The 19487-nt window shown below is 51.7% G+C and overlaps 9 protein-coding genes across 9 annotated transcripts; 2 read left to right on the forward strand and 7 right to left on the reverse strand.

Moving 5' to 3' along the window:
- Window positions 1–42: 42 nt before the first annotated feature.
- Window positions 43–3606, reverse strand: BGZ61DRAFT_311573 (uncharacterized protein; the record flags this gene model as incomplete). The annotated part of the gene is made up of 3 exons (XM_046238815.1): window positions 43–2392; window positions 2453–2495; window positions 2559–3606. Coding segments are annotated over 3 exons (3441 nt in total), but the record flags the coding sequence as incomplete, so codon positions are not given.
- A 2366-nt stretch (window positions 3607–5972) lies between these two features.
- BGZ61DRAFT_500252 (P-loop containing nucleoside triphosphate hydrolase protein) lies at window positions 5973–8135 on the reverse strand (the record flags this gene model as incomplete). The annotated part of the gene is made up of 4 exons (XM_046251528.1): window positions 5973–6242; window positions 6317–7493; window positions 7544–7759; window positions 8104–8135. 4 exons carry the CDS (start codon window positions 8133–8135, stop codon window positions 5973–5975), a joined length of 1695 nt encoding a protein of 564 aa, XP_046094926.1.
- Window positions 8136–8806: 671 nt separating this feature from the next.
- On the reverse strand, window positions 8807–10358 carry BGZ61DRAFT_466593 (uncharacterized protein; the record flags this gene model as incomplete). The annotated part of the gene is given in 7 exon segments (XM_046247686.1): window positions 8807–8969; window positions 8984–8986; window positions 9069–9081; window positions 9285–9629; window positions 9975–10061; window positions 10110–10246; window positions 10303–10358. Coding segments are annotated over 6 exon segments (635 nt in total), but the record flags the coding sequence as incomplete, so codon positions are not given.
- An 839-nt stretch (window positions 10359–11197) lies between these two features.
- On the reverse strand, window positions 11198–11525 carry BGZ61DRAFT_540922 (uncharacterized protein; the record flags this gene model as incomplete). Its single annotated transcript, XM_046254972.1, has 2 exons — window positions 11198–11299; window positions 11394–11525. The coding sequence occupies 2 exons, from the start codon at window positions 11523–11525 to the stop codon at window positions 11198–11200; spliced, it is 234 nt and encodes a 77-aa protein (XP_046094928.1).
- A 2490-nt stretch (window positions 11526–14015) lies between these two features.
- On the reverse strand, window positions 14016–15379 carry BGZ61DRAFT_189868 (Endonuclease/exonuclease/phosphatase). Its single transcript, XM_046237789.1, has 2 exons — window positions 14373–15379; window positions 14016–14035 (listed from the first exon to the last, which is right to left on the reverse strand). The coding sequence occupies exon 1, from the start codon at window positions 14911–14913 to the stop codon at window positions 14491–14493; it is 423 nt and encodes a 140-aa protein (XP_046094929.1). The 5' UTR covers window positions 14914–15379; the 3' UTR covers window positions 14016–14035; window positions 14373–14490.
- Window positions 14953–15162, reverse strand: BGZ61DRAFT_311559 (uncharacterized protein; the record flags this gene model as incomplete). The annotated part of the gene is made up of 1 exon (XM_046238814.1): window positions 14953–15162. A coding segment is annotated over one exon (210 nt), but the record flags the coding sequence as incomplete, so codon positions are not given.
- Window positions 15380–15816: 437 nt separating the features above from the next.
- BGZ61DRAFT_570244 (uncharacterized protein) lies at window positions 15817–17127 on the forward strand. The gene has a single exon (XM_046256042.1). The coding sequence runs from the start codon at window positions 16272–16274 to the stop codon at window positions 16947–16949; it is 678 nt and encodes a 225-aa protein (XP_046094931.1). The 5' UTR covers window positions 15817–16271; the 3' UTR covers window positions 16950–17127.
- Window positions 17128–17164: 37 nt separating this feature from the next.
- BGZ61DRAFT_500254 (uncharacterized protein) lies at window positions 17165–17686 on the reverse strand (the record flags this gene model as incomplete). The annotated part of the gene is made up of 3 exons (XM_046251529.1): window positions 17165–17403; window positions 17480–17530; window positions 17593–17686. 3 exons carry the CDS (start codon window positions 17684–17686, stop codon window positions 17165–17167), a joined length of 384 nt encoding a protein of 127 aa, XP_046094932.1.
- A 302-nt stretch (window positions 17687–17988) lies between these two features.
- On the forward strand, window positions 17989–19109 carry BGZ61DRAFT_466604 (uncharacterized protein). The gene has a single exon (XM_046247687.1). It carries the CDS (start codon window positions 18280–18282, stop codon window positions 18979–18981), a length of 702 nt encoding a protein of 233 aa, XP_046094933.1. The 5' UTR covers window positions 17989–18279; the 3' UTR covers window positions 18982–19109.
- The last annotated feature ends 378 nt before the right edge of the window (window positions 19110–19487 follow it).

Below are 19487 nucleotides of genomic sequence, written 5' to 3' on the forward strand. Positions count from 1 at the left end.
AAGCCGTGCCATTGCTTCATGATCGTTGTTTGAAGCCATTGAAAGGGCTGTCCATCCACTTGCGTCACGCACGTTGACGTCTGCTCCCTTCTCGGTGAGAAGCCTGACCGTGGCTTTGTGACCATTCCATGAGGCCCGATAGAGTGGTGTGCGGCCATCCTTATCGCTTGCATTGACGTCTGCTCCCTTCTCGATGAGAAGCCTGACCATGGCTTCGTGACCACTCCATGAGGCCCAATGGAGTGGTATTTGGCCATCCTTATCGCTTGCATTGACGTCTGCTCCCTTCTCGAGAAGAAGCCTGGCTGTAGCTTCATGACCATTCCATGAGGCCCAGTAGAGTGGCGTTAGGCCATCCTGAGCGCTTGCATTGACATCTGCTCCCTTCTCGAGAAGGAGCCTGACTGTGGCTTCATGACCCTTCCATGAGGCCCGAGAGAGTGGTGTCCGGCCATCCTGAGCGCTTGCATTGACATCTGCTCCCTTCTCGAGAAGGAGCCTGGCTGTAGCTTCATGACCATTTTCTGAGGCCCAGTAGAGTGGTGTCCGGCCGTTGTTGTCGCTTGCATTGACATCTGCTCCCTTCTCGAGAAGGAGCCTGACCGTGGCTTCATGACCATTTTCTGAGGCCCGTGAGAGTGGCCATCGGCCCCCCTTATCCGCCTCCGTGACGGTTATTCTGCCCTGGAGAAGCAGCTCAATAATGCTAGTTCGGCCATTCTGGGCAGCCCAAGATAGTGGGGTTCGATCTTTATAGCCAGTGAAATCTTTCCTGCACGTCAGACCTTCTGCAATATCTACCCCATTGTAGAAGCTTGAAGACAGATCGAAGAGAGCAGCAACTGCATGCTTGTGGCCGTTGGCCAAAGCAGCAAACAATGGATACTTGTATCTCTCCTCCGGCAAGTAAATGCACGGGTGTTTCTTGGGCCTTGTGCGGATGAGCTCCGCGAATCCCTTATCTGCAAGAATATAGTGAAGACTTGCATCAGGAGTATATTGGCGGGCCTTGTACCTTTCAAACCGATTGATGATAGTGATCCAATCAGAAGTAGGAAACTTGGTTAAGAATTCATCCTGAGAAATCGCTCTTGCTGCAATGTCGGCGTGGGAGAGCACATGGCAGCTGGCATACTCTAAAAATGGGAATTGCTTTGAGATTTCCCCTTGCTTGTTGGAGTTTACCAAAGAAATGCGCGCCAAGTGATTATCTATGTAGGCACTGCAGCATTGCTTGAGCCTCTCATGACTTGGAATCGCCCAGTCAAATCCAAGATCCGGCCAAAGTTCATGAAGACCCTTATCTTTGATGAGGAAGTCTCGTACGGACTCATTGATGAATTGAACTGTTGGCTGCTGCTTAGACTTTGTGATCTCAGCTAGCCCTTTTGAGGAGCTGATAATATATCTCTCAATGCAGCTACTAGCATCTGGGCCAGTGACAGTTGGAATATCCGAATCGGCCAGGTCCTTGAGTGATAGCCCAGACCAAAGAGCATGGTAAAATTCTTCTGGTCGTAGAGGCCGCTTTGAGTAAAGGATCCAGAGAATACAGAGCAGGAGGTGTTCCATATTCTCATTATCGCGCCTCAGGATATCCTTGAACAGTTCGCTCAAGCGGCTGGGGATTTCTGCTAGTCTCTTCCGCAGAGCCAGTCCACCCTGTCGATATTCCTTGTTGAGAATTTCGACAACGAGGACAACCCACAGAAAAACACCAGCAGCCTTCTCAAGAAGCTGGGGTTGCAGCTCTTCGACAAGTGCAGGGTCGTTGATTCGGAGGCGGCTTCCGATGTAGTTTTCCAAGTCTTCAGCGTGGCCTGTCTGGTCTTCCAGCGTCAACCGGATCCCCTGTCGTAACACAATGTAGGGATAATGTCGACTGGAGAAACAGATTCGGAGCAGGGTGCCCTTCGCAGATTGCTCTATCAGCTCCTCAAAGTATTGGACCATGTCCACAACTTGTTGTTCATCACACTCATCGAGAGCATCGATAAAACAAGTAAATGAGCGCTGACCGAGAGAGGAAACTGCATTGCGGAAAAGGTCCTTGAGAACACTTAAAGTAGGGCAGCCATCCTGACTATGGGGAGTAAGGTCCGGATCATCTAAAACTCCTTGGAGATCAGGATACCGTTCGAGTAGCTGGTGCAGTAATGATCGATACATGCCCAAGATGGACTTTTCCAAGTAGTCGCCCCGAGCGTTAAAGAAAAAGGAAGCAGTGATGGCATGCTGGGCGCGGTCTTTCTTCTTCATGCTCAAGTATATGAACTTCATAATAGTCGACTTGCCAGCACCCGGCTTACCACTAATCCACAAAAAGCCACGATGCTGCTCTAACCTCCCGGGATCAAGCCATGCTCGATAGTCGGGGTGGTTGAGGAACCATCTGCAGGTTTTAGAGTAAGGGAGGTTGATCGTTGATTTGCGAGCATCGATTTGATCAAACCTGAGGGAATCCAACAAGCGCCGCCGATGATCGTTCGATGAGTCTCGATCTGCATACCTGACATTAGCCACAGTGGCCGAAACTCGACACGACTGAAACAACTTACGAGAATTGGGCATGTAGGTAGCTTTTGCCTGTATTTCGGCTACGGAGAGTACTGATAATAGTTCTCTGGCGTATGCAGCGGCAGTTGCTGCTGCGTACCTCTGCCATTCTTTGCTTTTGTGAGAATCCGAGTAGTCGCAGATGCCCCGAATTGGAAGGCAAGGTAGAATATCCATCAGGCCAGCAGCCTCCATTTCGAAACATATAACATCCAGTTCTCGAGCAATATCGTCCCGGGCAGTGCCGCTTCTCATGACTTGGTTCCCTGAGGCGATAGCACCGTAATGGATCAGCGGATCGCCCGACACCCGCCTTGTTCGTGGAACTAGCTTCGAGTCGTCGCAACCGTCGCAGCTTGGCGTTGAAGATACATAATCATACGAGGCATGGAAGAGGTAATCTGGTAAGCTCGGTCGACCGTACTCAGGGTATTCCTCGAGCCTCTCCTCCAGGATGGATGGGACTTGACTGGGCTCCAGCTCATGTGTTGAACGCAAAGTGGACACAAGTGTGCCAACCTGATGTTGAAGAATCCTTGGAGTTGCTGTCCGCCAGATCTGTCCGTCCTCGACAATCTTCCCTAGATCACACTGCATCACCCTCGTTCCCACTACGATGTCGCCCAGACGGATATCGGCCATGCTCGGTACCCCGCCTCCGATCCCCACCATCAAACCTAAGTGAATTGACGGAAAGGTCCGGATCAAATGGGTCAATACGTTCGCCGCATTATTCGTCCCGTACTGTGCTGTTGGCAAGCATGCGATGACGATATTATGTTGCTTGATGCTGCCAAGCATGTAGGTGTTACTGTCGTTCGCATATCGAGGCAGGTCTTCGTGAATCTCGTCGAGCATGGCACGGGCTGCTGCCATCTCTATATGCAGCGCGCAGATCCAGGCGATGGTGTAATCATCGTGCGAAGGCGATCTGTTTTGCGGCTCGTGGATAGTGTTGCCCAGGTCGTTAGTCAAAGTCCTCTGCCGCTTTGTCGGGTAAGAGGAGCTTGTCTCGGCATGGTCATCGTGCAGGAGTCGTTTTCTATCCATCTCCGTCCTGGAAGCCATCCGGCAGGTGATGGTTCGTAGATGCGCACAATAACCGTTGGCAGAGGCATATACCACAGATGAACGAAAGGAAATGCGTTTGGTGGAGGGCGATGATCACGAAGAGTTTTGCGGCCGGTTCGTGTTTGGACACGGAAGATGGAGGAGGCACGAGGCAGATTGAGCATGCATCAGGCTGTCACGAAAGGTGCTGCTGGTACCTACGCACGCGCACTGCCACGACAGCCGACGCCGCCAAGCCGTCCTGCATAACCCGAATCCCTCGGATTTGCTTCTTGCCTGTCGCTCAACCTCACCGCCCCGCCTAATCTGCGCACCGCCCAGCTGCTCTGCTGCGTGACGAGCGAGCTGCATCAGAGGGCAAAGGAAGTCCAGGCCGGGCAGCGTGGGCCTGCGATCGGGTAGGGCAGGTCTGCTTCAAGAATGGATGCATTCAAAGGCCGTGTGGCTCACTGTGAACGAAATGGTGACTGGGTCAGCAAGGGATTGCAACTTTCAAGAACGGGATAGTGAGTGTGAACGTGTCGCGAGCAGGGTGCGTTTGTGACGCGAAACGCGCCCTACACCATCGCGTTTTCCACACCCTCAGTGCATCATTTCAACATCGTCTTTGAAGAGGCCAGCTAACAGCAGCAGAGATGCACACACAAGTGACGACACGGGATGTACATTGCATGGCACTTGTCGCGCTTTTATGGCCCAGACCTGCTGTGGCAGGAAAGACCGAGCTATCGTCATTAACCGTGGACAAAATTAGGTCAAGAGCGACAAGCCCACATCGAAGATGCCCCGCCCTCCGTACAGGTTTCCCATTAAAGCTTCTACGACATTCAGATCATACATATAGACTAGCAGCACGACGGACGCCCTTGGATTCTCGCGTATCCACGCTCAGGCAGTACGCCCAGCACTGCACCCAACACTGTATTGGCAGTACATCATGTTTGTTCTCCCCCACAGCCCCGTCACGGTCGACCCTATTCCCCCGATCGTCTGCCTCCTTCGGCACCGGTCGATATGCTCAAGCAGATAGCAACGTTATGACCTTTAGTGAGAACCAAGCCCAATGGCACGACACTTAATCGAGTTTTCTACTTGGAGGGGACTATAACGTTAATTCTTATAGGCAGTGTGATCATGCCTTCTTTCTTCTAAAGGTGCAGTGCTGGGTGCAGTGCCTGGGCGCGGATACGCGAGAATCCACGGGCTCCCCGCTACAGCGCTGGGGGGCGCAGTGCCTGAGCGTGGATACGCGAGAATCCACGGGCGCCCCAGTATGGCGAACCACTCATGCGAACTGCCCACACACTTTGACGCCAAAGTGCAAGGCAACCCCTGCCATGTCCTCCTACAGGGGCGCCCGGGCGCTTTTTCTGACTAATCATCTTAAAACGGCGCCTCCCCATTGGCGGGTGTGTGTGACGCACCATGAATTGAGTCGCGAAGCAACCAAACGACAATGGCGCAGAGATCATTTATCGATGATGTCCTCCCACCAGAAGGCGAATACGAATCACGAGAGTCTCTATTCAAAGCAATTAATGCTTGGGCGAAGCCTCGAGGATATGCATTCACGACGGGAAAGTCTTCGAAGACTCCTAACGGCCGGGTAAAAGTCGTGTACGCATGCGATCGGAACAGACTATCGCCGAGCAATTCGATTGAACGAGGACGCCGCACCTCAAGTCGAAAAACAGGCTGCAAGTTCCCAGTGCTCGCCAAGCAATCATTAGATGGACGCACGTGGATCCTCGGCTACCGACCAGACAAACAATGCGCGAAGCACAATCACCCACCAAGCGAAGACCCATCTGCTCACCCGGCGCATCGCAGACTTGAGGAGCGAGATGCAGCAACTGTCCGGGCAGAGAAGCATGACTAGTACCATGCAATGTACATCCCGTGTCAGCGCTCGAGTGGACGTCTCCGCTGCCGTGAGCTGACTGCGTCGAGGATAGTGTTGACGTGACGCGCACAGGGTGGAGTGAGCCTGTGGGAACGCGGTCGGCACGGGGCGCGTTTGGTGTCGCAAACACGGCCCGGCCTTGTGCGTGCGCATTCAACGCTCCGTGATGCGGCGACCGTACTACAGCCCAGCTTCCAACTTCTAGCCTCTATTATTGGGCTGCCTCATTCACCAGCCTGTCCTCGGATTTCCCCGGAGAGTAATCGCGGCAAAATGGCGTCCGCGATCTTACTATCTACAACGGCACAACAGTAGGCTGGAAGTCGACAGGTGGATAAGACCCGCGTTTGGCGGAGATTCACTTCACTCCAGCTTTCATACCAGCCCAGAAGTATAAAATACAAGTACTTCATTCTTGATAGATGCTATACTGTAGTGTAGATTACCGTTTTTGCATATTATTCGCCATGTCTTCCCTCAAAGAACGGTAATGTGCCACACAGGCTCTCGTAGTAGGGTGATCAGATCCAAGAACTTCCACATAACCGTTACAGGCCCTCTGATACAGCTTGGCTGCCTCTGAGAAGTGGGTCTGTCTGTGGAAGAGGTAGGCTAGGTTGTAAACGCTCGTGAGCGTGGAAGGATGCTCTCTGCCGAGCACCTTCTCCCGAGCATCCAGAGCTCGTCGATTCATCTGCTCCGCCTCCTCGTACTTTCCCTGGTATCGCAGCACCCCTGCAAGATTGTTGATGCTCGCGAGCGTATCTGGGTGCTCTCGCCAAGTACCCTCTCCCTTGTCTCCAGAGCATGTTGATTCATCTCCCTAGCCTCCTCATATATCCCCTTCATCCACCGATACCATCCTGCGTTGGTAAGCAGCGTGGCCCACCTTAAAACATCTTCAGTACTATTTGGCTCCTCTTTAAGAATTTTATCAATATGGGGATCCAATCTCTCGCATTCTGGCCAGTTTTTATACTCTCCTGATGGATATTGGTCTGATATGACCTTTAGAAACTCCCGCTTCCACTGCTGTATATTGCTAAATGACGATAGCCACACCTGTGTACAAAATTGCACTAAAGCATGCATTTCGAATATTTCTTTATCAGCCATTACCGCCACTAATAAGTATCCGCGAAGGGTCTCAAGGTCATCCTCAAGAACATCTTCCTTGTGGTTACGTGCGTAGGCCTGGAGGGCGGATTCGGGAATTCCCTGTGGATTAAAGAAGCTCATAAAGGAGAGTAAGTTAGCGGCTGACGGCCGTTCGCGACGGATCTGTTCGAAGGTGATCTGCCATGCAGTGACGATCGAGTTAGAGGCGCTCTCGTCCCGACGGAGGTCGCCTGCATCTTTATTAAGGATGCTTGCCTTATTTTTGTTGCTCCCCCGGAACTCATTTAGGTATGTGGGTATGGACATTCGCGGTGCCCGGCGGTTGATGAAAGCGGCGGCCTGCGTAATGGCAAGAGGCATATGGTCAAGAGTACGGACTAAATCGGTAGCTGCTCCAGCGTCGTAGCCAACCTCGAGTTTTTCTTGCAGAAGTTGGCATGCTTCCTCGGTTTTCATCGCTGGGATCGTAAGGATGTTACTCCAACCGCCTACCAATCTTTCTGCTACATCCATGTTTCGTGATGTAACGACGATGGATCCATTACAGTTCTGCGGTAAGAACGAGGCAAGTCGTTCCTGTGTAGTTGAGAAGAAGACGCCGACATCATCGGCGTTATCGAGGATCATCTCCCACGGGCCGTTCTCCTCGACGCGGAGCCACTCGCTTACCAGCCGAAAGACATTAACATCGGGATCGTTCCGCCGGGGCAGTTCGAGTCTGTCCGCGATCGACCGGTAGGCCTCCTCAAATCGCCCTCGAGTGCTGGCATGCACCCAGAAGACCCATGTGTTGAGCGTGCGCTGTTGGACTTGATGCGCATATTGAATGGCAAGCTGCGATTTTCTTTGATCGTGAGTCGAGGGGCGACATAGTTGCGCTGTCTCTAGACTTACCCTATGCCGCCAAGGCCGACGAGCGCGATACGAGAAGCAGGTCTGGCACATTTTCCATGCATCCATTTCAGGATATCGGGACGGTCGACAAAGTCGGGATCGGGTGGAAAGGGCACCGTCGAGAATGGCTTGCGAGGGTCGGGTGGATTTTGCCTACGGGCGGCGGCTGGTGCGGTCGGGTCCGTGTTGTTGGATTGCGCAGGAATGCTGAATGCACTTGATGAGAAAGTAGTTCTTATTGTTATTGTTCTTCTTGCAATCGAAGGACCTTTAAGACCTTATATCTTCGAGTGGTCCCTTCTAGGACTTGAGTCCTAGAAAGTCCTACGATCAAGTCCTACGATCTAAGTTTTAGGACTTCAAACCTTAACTTTAATCCTGAAGTTGAGGGGGAATCCCCTCAGTTCTTCCAACAATTTGTGCAGAAGCGGTTTAGTGATGGGGTCACGTGGAATATATTGGATGTATTGTCACACTGCCAATATATTGGGTTCTTGGCAATAAATACAATATGAGTCATGTTCATATTGGGTAATACAATATACACCCCTTGACAATACAATAATATTGCGAGGGGGTCCATATTGCCCATATCGTATTGTTTATATTATTAGCAACACTGGGCAGAACTTCCTATTAAAACCAGCCCGCCGTACTAATGACTCTATCTCGGCAGAAGCAGGCAGATATCGCAGGGGCTTTTGAGTGCGTGATCGGCGGATGACCCCGCAGATGACGGCCCAGCCCGTAATATCCCGGATTTCCTGGTGATATCAGCAACGCGACGCCGGCGCTCGACGACTGCGCCGTCGCGGCGCGATATAAATTGTAACTACGTGAAGCCCTGCTTCTGGCGATTAATCTGATCTATGTCGCGTATCGGTAGCCTGCCTGGCTGTGAAGTTGTGTCCGGAAACGTGAATTGCGTCGGATTCTACGGCGGTCTCCAGCGTCTCGTTCAGCGCACTGCCGCCACATCGCCACTAAAACTCCACTAAAACAGTCGACTATTTCCAATTCTTCGAGTTACTATAACAGCCTCCGGGAACGCCATCAATACAGACTCATCGTGGGATTAATTCTTTACATTACGAACACAATGATACTATCATTTTACTCGTCAGAACGAGGCGAACAAGATGGCATCAGTTTGGTCACGATTAGATGGCTAAATCTGACTTAAATTGCTCAGGGGTAACGTAGGCCATAGAGGCTCGGGTGGTCTGATCCAGGAGCTATTTATTTTGGCCTGTACGCTCTTTAAGTTGCTTAAAAAGCCAATCCAATGAGCGTTGCCCTCTCTCCTCGTCCAGCTGTCTCGCCGACTCATCTTCTGACCAGCCGTTTGCCTGTGACCGAGATACCACCTCAGTGACGATCCGTTTGCGAGTAGAAAAGAGTTGCCTCTCATTACGTAGCCGCCACTGTGAGCCCCATTGCTTCTCTAACGCGTCAACCGAGTCCATATAGCCTGCCAGACCATGTCTCCAGAGCCTCATGAGCTCTCTGACGGTACGGATAGTACGTGGGAATCCGATCTGTGTGTAACGGGCTGTGCCCGTAGGTGGCCTCGGGAACCCTCGGCCTTTCGTGGCCCACTTTTTACCTTTAAGCCACCATGACAAGTATATTTATGGATGAACCTCCTCTACTCTCTTTCTCTTCTTCTTCTTTCCTTAAGTTTGGTATACTCTGTAGAGTGGCCTAGCTAGTTGCAATACACTACCTTGAGACCGTTACACTGTGGAGGTAACTCTGTTATTGTCGTGATGGCCGTTGGGGCTCTGGTAGCTGCCGGGGCTCTGGTCTCTGGGGATGAAAAATGCCTTTGTTGTGAGGACGTTGGAATACCTTCTTGTTGTTCATATCGAACAGTCTGACAATGTGTTCTGCCAAAAGGGCTGATAGTTGTGACTATAGTGATCTCAGCCTTGTTGCGTTCTTGGATCTCGTCTTTCAGCCTCGTGACTTCTGCTTTAAGAGATAAAACCTCCGTCTCTACAGTCTTCTTTAGACTATAGATTCCAGCCTCAACTCCACGAACTTTCTCTGCAATTGCAGGTATTGCCTTCTGGATTAACTCGGCCTGGCTATCCTCACGAGACTCCTCAGAGGCACGTAAGACGCTTGCAGCAAAGTCTTTGTACTCATCGGTCTTGAAGATGGGATCTTTGAATATAGGATGGTTAGGAAAATCGCGTGCGAGAAAAGGAGCATCTTGCAACAAGACTACTCGTAACCATCCTAATAGCTCAATAAAAGCACCTGTAGCTTTATTCTCAAAGACTTCAGCCATCTCGTGACTAGAGTCTTTGAAGGCTTGGAACCAAAAGTCAGCCTGAGGCCAAATTTGAGAACGTAGCCAAGCTGAGGGCAAGACCGTGGAGCGTGGAATGAAGTAACTGCCAGCCCATTCTGGCGAGAAGTCGGCAGAGGCTCTCATGAACGCGTAGGGTAGCAATGTGAGACAACAGCCTATCATTGAGTCTCCCATATTCCATCTGCCAGCACGTCTAATCTAATAATAAGTTAATAGGGTTACCAGAGTCAGAGGGAGGTTACCTACTTGTGCCTCAGGAACGCCAGCCATATCGGCATTTTGCGTAGCAGCAACACGAGGTGCATGACTAGCCTTAGAGGTCTTAATGCCGGCATGGCTATATAGACGACGAGTCCACGCGTGGCTTGTTTGATATGAGAGTTCTGCTATATAATTAAAAGCTATAAAGACTCGTAAATAAGAAGACAATCTAACTTACCTGTTAGTCTGTCTTTCTGTTGTCGTAATATCTTAATATTATACCATTTCTCGGGATGCGAGAAGTCTGGAAATGGCTCTCTTTCAACCTGCCAACGAAAAAACAGCCAGAAAGCGAGTTAGCCAACCAAACAAGCATAAGGGTCACGATGTCTCAAGCAAGCCCCATACTCGATTCGGCCGTTCTGGTTAGTTTTGCCTTGATTCATAACCACAACAAAGGCGTAGGTTGGGTTGTTGTGAACCTGGACGCCCTCGTTAGGACACTCAAGACAGAAGCAGTCGGCCAACTCAATAGGCCTCCGGTTGCTTGATCGTAACAACATGTGGTTGCCGAAGAGAAAATCCACGGAAGTACGCAGTCCACACGCCTTCTCTTTCAATCCCCAGGCACAACGAGTATGCTCTGGTATTTTGGCAGGCGAGTAGGCATCTTTAATGGTGCCTACCATACGGTCTGCCCACTCTTCACGTCCTTTCTCGTGAGTCTGTCGCAGAAGATAGCGATAAATAGCCTTGTTTGCAAAGCCACGTGGATGTGGCGATGGATTTAACATCTGGCCATTTATTCTCCTCGTTCGTTGCTCTGCCCAGAGTCTCGTAATGGCGTTGCCGTAGGTCCTCACGGTGTTGAATTTGAGCGTGAGTGCGGATTTGAATGGCTCCTCTTCATCTTCTGATGTCAGATCGATCTTATCCACGGCCGTTTTGATGGCAACGGTGACACAGCTGTCATCTGGAGCTGAAGGGCGAGCAGGGTCGTCAACAGAGGTCGTCTTGGCCATCTTGGCCTTGCGTTCAGCCACACCTTCGGCCCAGCGTTTTCTTTCATTTTTCGCTCGAGATCCAGTCTTAGGTGCCCTGCTGACGACTTTCTCGTCGAGAAACCATACCAATTAGCCCTCATCCACGAGGTCAGCTGGCAGAATGCCTCCCTGGTTGTACGGCTTAGGCCAGTCTGGAGGGATAGACGGGAATGCTTTCTCTGCACACCATTCCTGGATATAAGTTAGCAATATGATTCGTCTTGCAGTTAAATTATAATAAATAAGCAGCTGTATATGTGGTGGTGTATGTAAGTTGCCTCCATACCTTCCACTCCTTCTGGGGACGCGTATACGTGCGACGCGTATTCTGTGGCTGCGTCTTGTCTTCATCAATTAAATAATAGTTGGTCGCGTTCTCAACTGCCTTGAGAAGCTCAAAATCTTCGCGTTGGGCCATTTTAAATGGGTTGGTCAACGAAAATGGTGATATTTTTGCTCAGTGTTGTATGACGTGGTTGGTGTTGGTGTTGGTGTTGGTTACACGCAGAACACTCGAAAAAAATCGCTACCTGAAAGGCACCACCGGGGTCGGGCCTTCAAAAACGCGTCGAAAAGTCGATTCACTATGGTCATCCCTGTCATCCAAAGCCGGAAACGAAGGTCCAGACCTTCTGTTTGCTTGGTTTTTTTGGTGCAGCGATGTGGGGCCGGATGACAGACCCCCTGCGGATGACAGTCATGCCCCGTTTTGGCCTGCGATACCGTTAACTCTTCGGATAGTACAATACTCGAACGATCATCAGACATGGGTCCTCCAGCAAAGCAAGCTAGGCTCGACAATTATTATACAGCAACCCCATCAGAATCGGCCCTCCGCAAAGTGTTCAATCCTCAGCGATATACTGAGAGCATGGTTGGCCTTCTCACGCGTCGTCGATTACCCTTTTCAGCAGTTACATGGGATGAGATACAGGATATCATGCTAGCCTGTAATCCCGCAATTGAGGACCTTCTAATGACATCAAGACATGAAGCAATGCGTCATATTACCGCAAACTTTGGCCTATATCAGTCGCAGTTGAAGGCTAAGCTACAGAGCGCCGTGTCGAAGATCCACATCTCATCTGATCTCTGGACATCGCCACATCGCCATGGTGTGCTAGCAGTGTGCGCACGATGGGTTGACGAAGATTACGAACATAGGAGAGCACTTCTGCGTCTACTAGAGATTCGACATAGTCATTCTGGTGAACCTCAGTCTCGACTTATCTTCTCGACACTCGACCTTTACGATATCACGAACCAACTCGGCTGTCATACAGGTGATAATGCGACATCAAACGACACATGTTTGCAGCATTTATCAACCAGGCTTAAGCAAGACCATAATGTACGTTATACTCATGCTTTGTTCTCCATCTAGTCGTCTTATCTATAGTAGATCAACTGGGATCCGAAACGGCACCGTATCCGCTGTATCCTTCATGTTATCAACCTATCCCTTCAAGCCTTTCTTTTCGCATCTTCACGTGAAGCACTTCAAGCCGCCCTTGATGCTGCTAGCGATATCACTGAGGATGAGCTCTACGAACGGTTCAACTTCGTCCTGAACGACGCGTCTGGTGGTGATACACCAAACCAGCTAGATCAGATGGGAGCTCAGACGAGACATCCTGGCGGCGTCGCATTCAAAAAGGCTTCCGTTCAGACGGGAAATCCTTCGAGATCAGATAATAGATCAGACAATAACGCCAGGAGGAAGGGCTGGATTATAATGCCAGCGCTGCGCAAACTACACCGGATCGGGCTGTGGCTACGTAACTCAGCTATCCACAGTGATGCATGGGATGATCGCATCAAATTACGGCTCGGTATTGATAATGATACGCGCTGGAATTCATGGTACAGGATGATCGACAATCTGGTAAGGAAAAAGCAGCAAGTAAAGCAGTTCCTGCTCGACTATGACAAAGCTCTAGGTGATAATATTCTCACCTCTTCTGATTGGGATTACCTAGAGAAAACGCACGCCTTTCTCCAACCTTTCACATCTACGACTTTGTGGGCTCAAGGCGTGACGGCGACGCTCTCGCAAAACCTCATGATCATGGATATACTACTTCGCCACTATGAGCAGAAGAAGGTATCATCTCATCTTTCGCCTAACTAAGCCAACTAGTTACTGATAATCTCTTTAGGAACTCTATGAAGCAGAAGAGACACATGATCCTCTCATGCTGCACTCCATTGATATGGGCTGGTTCGTACTTGATAAGTACTACGCTTTATCTGGGGAGTCACCTATCTATGCAACTGCCCTCCTCCTCGATCCGTCGAAGCGAGCGCGATACCTTAAGATGCACTGGAAGGAGGAATGGGCGGAGACTGCCATTAGGGACGCACGTACAATCTGGGAGGAAGAATACAAGATGGCGCCCGCCCTCGGACCTGCCCAGGCGCTGAGCGAAGCATCTGGGCCGCAGCAAGGACAGCCAAACGAGCTTGATCGGCTTCTGAACGAGATGATGGTCGCTGAGGAAATAACCGGGGACGTAGATGACTTCGAAAACTTTATCCACGCCCAGCCGATAAAGATTGAAGGCTCTCCTCTGGTCTGGTGGTGTCAGAGGGATCAGGTTCGGACATATCCGCGTCTCAGTCGCATGGCCATCGATATACTATCTGTCCCCCCTGGTTCTGCCGACTCCGAGTCTGCATTTAGTGGAGGAAGACGTACTTTATCATGGGATCGCGAAAGGATGTCATGTGTTAATCTGGAGAAGGTTGAATGCATCGGCAACTGGCTGCGTGAAGGACTCATTATACCATCATCACGTGGTGGTAGAGAGCTTGTTGTGGACGGTGAAATAAACGGTAGTATTCGGGTTGATTCGGATGATGATTTAGATTAGAACTGAACGAAATATTTACCTTTAAGCTTAGATGTATCTGTTGTTATCATCTCTGCTAAAGCCAGGGCTCCTAATAGTGCAGACCATTTAGACTATTAGTGCAGACTGCAGATCAGGGCAGGGAATACGGACGCCCGGTGTGGACGCTAAGTACGCTAGGTTGTTGGCATGGTGTTACAAAACCAGGGTACCCATGATTGTTGCTGTGCCAACCACTTTGTTTTGGATATTTCTGATCAATTCACTGGTGCGATCCGGATCAACAAGGCTCGTTTCAAGGGGCGCATCATCCTAGTCGTCAATCCACGAACGCCCGTCGTGGATTGATTATTGATCTTGGATTGTAGTCTGCACTAATAGTGTAAATGGTCTGCACTATTAGGAGCCCTGGCTAAAGCTGCTAGCGTGATATCATCGCTGCTAGAGCTGCTAGCGTGATATCATCTCTGCTATCCTGCTAAGCCGATATCATATCAGGATAGTGTGTTATCCTGATATCAGGATAATTTATCATATCGGATATGATATCAGGATAGGCAAGTCTGGATGGGCAAGGTGGTCCTCGACATTAGCTTCAGCGAGAGGTACATTCGAAAAGGCGAGGTCGATGGTGTTTCCATGCGGGTTTGTGGGGATGTCTGGAGTGTTCAGCAGGCCGAGGCCATTTTCCAATGCCCAGGAGGCAATCTCGTGGCCGCGGTTCGTAGTTGGGCCTGTCTGCCATGTATGATGTCTAGCGTTGAAGTCGCCTGCCACGAGGCAGCGATCACGGATCGGCCATTGCAGCAAAGTATCCAGCGCATCTCTTTCGTCGTTCTGGCGATAGAAGTTGACTATTATTGTATCGTTGACCGTAAGCCACAGGATATCGCGGCTTTGGTATGGTCGATTCTGATCTGCCGAGAGCTTAGAGTCTCGGCGGACGTATGTCATGACTCTAGGTCGAGTGGAATTGCTGTTCCAGGCTTCGACTGGAGAGTAGGTGTCGTATGCAGGATAGGTCTTCGTGAGGCAGCGGGAGTTTGCCGTTGTCGTCCATGGTTCTTGGAGGAGCACGATGTCGTATCGTTCAGAGTCTGCCAATGCAAGGGCACAGTCGTGGACCGGGGGAACCTTGCCGACGTTGGCTTGAAAGACCCTGAGGGTCTTTTTCTCACATCTTCGTGCTCGCGGGCGCCTACTCGTGCCCGTGATCGTGGGGACGCGTGATCAGGACGATGCGGCGCTTCCTTGGGGACCCGGGTCTTGGGTGCTCGGGTTCCTCCTCTGCCTCGGGGGTAGTGGCCACCATTATGCAAGACGGCGCTCTTGACGCGGCCGGACTGGGAGCCTGAGGGCTCGATCTTTCTAGCGACCCGGTGCTATCCTGCTGTGGGCCGTTTTGCTGTAGGTCAGGTGCGTGCCGTTGCGCTTTGTTGGAGATCACAAGTGTGAGGCGACCAAGGCGGTGGCAAGGTGTGGAAGAAGGAGGAACATTCTACAAGAGATCGTGCCTGTACATAAACGGTGGTTCCCCTACTACACTTTTAGGATGAATTGAGCAACTAGCATCTTCTCATTTCAACACGCTTCTACGTTGCGCTGGCGATATGTTTCAGCGCCCACAACTCGGATATGGTCCCTTTGTTCTTTGGTCAGCCGGCGGAAAATGCCGTGTACCTTCTTCGGGCGAGCTGGGCATTCGGCGAAGTTGGCGCTGTGCGGGCCGAGGCAGTTGGCGCATTGCTTGGGGGCGGTACAGTCCCCGGAGTCGTGGCCGGCGGCCTTGCCGCAGCGTTTGCACAGGGGGAGTCGATGGCAGGTACGTGATGGGTGGTAGTCCAAGCATACATTGCACTGCCTTGGCCGGTCGGTTTTCTTGATGAGCCTTGCTGGTCGGCTGCTGAAGAGGCGCCAGTATTTCTTGACTGGCTCCAGGAAGGATACAAGTAAGGTCTTCGTTAAGGGGTTGTCAGGTTGGTGCCGCGCGGGCCGTATGTTGACGGGTTTCTGCCCTGTCTGGATTTCAATTTCTTCGTCCACGGCTGCGTCGCTATCCGCTTCGTTGCCATAGAGGTCGGTCAGCTTGCAGGGGCAATCTGAGACTAGGTAGGTAAACCATTCCTGTCTAGTCTCTATGGCGGCGGCCCCTAAGTCGGTTGCCCATTCAGTCTGTCTCTGCGCGAGGAGGTCGCGGGTGGTTATGTCGGCGGTAAGGACGGCCCATCCGGACCTGACTTGGAGAACTCGCGGGATCTTGCGTGGATCCACTCCGAGTTTCCGGGATATAGGGTCCGGATTGCATAGTCCTTATGGGTCCTGGCCGGAGATTCGGCGTCCAGCCGGATGAAGACGCGGAGATCCTCTCGGGGTGGGGCGCCTGCAGTCGGTTGTCCCTGGCGATGAGGGGGCTGTTGTTGTTGACGTTGTTGTTGATGGTATCGGGGTTGGTGGGCAAGGGCGTTGTTTGCAGCCGGAGGCGAGGCCGCGACGATGCTGTAGGTAGGCGCCGGAGCAGATTTGGCGTCAGTAAGCGCCTGATTCCAGGAGTCCAGGAAGCTATCGGCAAACTTTTGGGCGAATTCCCGTTCGGGCCCAGTGGTGAATTGTTTCGCTGCTTCTTCAAATTTAGCGCAGAAGGCCTGAAACACCTTCAACTTGGCATTGTACTCCTCCACACGGTCGCGTGCGAGCTTCGTGGCTGCTTCAAAAATGGAGACTGGTTGCTGTACAGCAGTCGAGGTAGGGTCAGGGGAGGGGTCAGGATGGGCGATCTGGGCTCCTTCCGTAGCCGCAGCAGTAGAGATTGCATTGAGAGGCGAGGACGGCGTTTGAGCCGTCCTCCCGTGGGGCTGTTTTGCAAGAGGGCAGTGCGGGCTCCTCGATTGAGATTGGCAGGAGTATGGATTCCCAGGTCAAAAGGGTCCGGGACAATAGGCGGGCAGGAGGTGGCGGTTGTTGTGGTGCATTTGTTAAGAAGATTGGTGTAATTAGGGCTACTTTCTTAACATCTGCATGCCAAGAAAGTAAGATGACAAAGGAAGGTTTTGATTGGCTTTGTGTGACAGGCTGGCTTCTCGGCCCACCGGGTAACTCGCAAGCTGAGAGGGCGGGAGCGTGCCAAACTTAGGTTGCTCGTGAAATATGATATGACCATCAAACTACGTGTTCTTTGGTCATGATTCTCTGCCCTCCAATCGAGCTCTTACAGCTTCCCAGCTGCTTTCAGTCCTCGCTCACCATCCACTAAAATGCAACACCCTTCGTGACCCCGGCCGCCATCGCCAGCCACGACTGCATCGAATCCGCCTTGCTCATTGGCAAACTTGAGGACGTCATCGTCAAAGCTACCAGGCTGCAGCCACGCGGACGGGATCCCCAGCTCCTTTGCCTCCTGGAGCACCTTGAGGGTTGCCGAGGGGGAGTGATGACTGAGATGGACGTCTGTTTGGGGTTAGGAAGCGCCGCGACGCTGGGGACGGTGGGATGGTCCTTTTCCAGAGCAGAAATAGTTGCCGACCCGGATTGATGGGAGTGACTGGCAAGTCATGATAGAGATACCAGGCAAAGACTATTCAAAACACTGTCAGCCCAACACGGCCTTGATGAGTAGGTTATTGACATGGATCGGACCTCGGTGGCTGAACTTGGCGGGGTTTGAGCTAGCACCCACCACCGCGAAGGCGGAGGACGCAAAGAACTTGCGAACAGTGGCTTCGGTGGTCATCATATCATAAAGTCGGCTGAGCACTTGGCTAGCAGGATAGGTTGTGTCTTCGGCCGTTCAGGATTGTCAATCAAGGGTGCAGGAATTCAAGGGATGGTGTAGGTTCCGTTGTCACCCACGCCGCGCTGCGGGGCAGCGGCATACACCGATCGATCACTCCATCAATCTTGGGTGCTTGTGTCATGTGTAAGGCCGAAGCCGCGGCTGCGAAGTATAAATCAGTCGATCCTGCTGGTGCATCTTTTCTTGTTTCTTGAGCGACTCTCCCGAGTACAGTAACCTTTGATCAACAGCCATCGTGACCGTGACAATGTCCATTTATGGGTAAGTCATCATGGTCAAATCAATGCATCTTCTCCTAGGAGAATGCGCAACTGAACTGACGCCACGGCAGGAGGGCAACTTTCTCTGCTGCAGGGTACGCCGCAGCCAGGCCCACGTATCCTGCAAGTCTGTTCAAGACAATTCTGGGGTATTATCATCGTGAGGATCCTCATGGTACGCTGCTGGACTTGGGTTCTGGCCATGGAATTGTTGCTAGGGAGCTGAGCCCCCGCTTTGCCAGAGCCATCGCCATTGACCCGAGTGCTGGTATGATGCAGCAAGGAATGCAAGCCACTGCCCAGTTCTCCAAGATCTCGTTCCGCCAGGGCAGCGCCGAGGACTTGTCCTTTCTACCCGCGCACTCGGTAGACATGGCTGTAGCCGGCGAGTCAGCGCATTGGTTCGACTACCCCAGAGTCTGGCCAGAGTTGTCCAGGGTAGTCAAGTCAGGCGGCTCACTGGCCTTTTGGGGGTACAAGGACAACATCATCATTGGACACCCGCAAGCCAACAAGATATTTGAGAGGTTCTGCTACGGCGAAGGAGATGTGTCGCCCGGGCTGGAAGGGTTGAACCAGTATTGGGAGCGTCCCGCGCGAGACATCCTCCGGGGCCTGTTGGCGGACGTCAAGCCCCCTGAGTCGAAGTGGGACAAGATCAAGCGAATCACCTACAACGTTGACAAAGACACGACTGAGGTTGCAGACCCAGAGACGGCCTGGATGAGGAGCAAGATCAATCTCGGACAGTTTGAGGCTTATGTGCGGGCCTTCACTGCGTACCGGGGCTGGATGGATGCGCACCCGGACAAGAAGAGCCGTGCCGAAGGTGGTGAGGGAGATATTGTGGACATCTTGTTTGACCAGATCCTGGAGGCGGAACCCGAGTGGAAGGCACAGGGTGATCGCTGGAGAGATATCGAGGTTGAATCAGTCTGGGGCACGTACATTTTGCTGGCGAAGAGGAAGTGAGGACGAGAACCGCGAGGTCTTGATCAGGGCGGATATTCCGCCAAGACTTGATGAAAGTGATCGACAGCCACGCAACAGATATTTATGCAAATGCAATGAATGGCCTCTGAGCCCTTTTTTTTTTTTTTTTTTTTTTTTACAGAGACCAATCCTTTTGATAAGAGCTTTGCATATTTGCCCAAGTTTCAATAGTTTCACCGCCTCGTTTGGCTAGCAGATGGGCGACAATAAAATACTACGTCACCCCATGCACATTGGAGCGGCGATGGGGTGCATGGGGTAGCCTCAGCCGAAGGCTGTGTGTCCGCGGGCCGGGAAGCTATTACTACTACTGCATTATCTACGTACTGATCCATTGGCATGGCCATTCTTGGTATTATGTGACATGTACGGATTCCGTGTGAGCACCTGTCGTTTCCTGATCCCTCATCTTCATCTTCATGCCATCCGGGGGAGACCCGTAGACCAGGTGATTACGATCAAATGGTGCATCCAACATCAGACCC

The sequence above is a fragment of the Ilyonectria robusta genome (assembly GCF_021365365.1).
Source record: "Ilyonectria robusta strain PMI_751 chromosome Unknown BGZ61scaffold_50, whole genome shotgun sequence".
Taxonomy (NCBI): Eukaryota; Fungi; Ascomycota; class Sordariomycetes; order Hypocreales; family Nectriaceae; genus Ilyonectria; species Ilyonectria robusta.

What these genes read in the sequence shown, in the direction of transcription:
- BGZ61DRAFT_570244 (XM_046256042.1), top strand. Translation starts at nt 16,272, where the DNA reads ATGGGTCCTGGCCGGAGATTCGGCGTCCAGCCGGATGAAGACGCGGAG.
- BGZ61DRAFT_466604 (XM_046247687.1), top strand. Translation starts at nt 18,280, where the DNA reads ATGATGCAGCAAGGAATGCAAGCCACTGCCCAGTTCTCCAAGATCTCG.
- BGZ61DRAFT_189868 (XM_046237789.1), bottom strand. Translation starts at nt 14,913, where the DNA reads ATGACATACGTCCGCCGAGACTCTAAGCTCTCGGCAGATCAGAATCGA.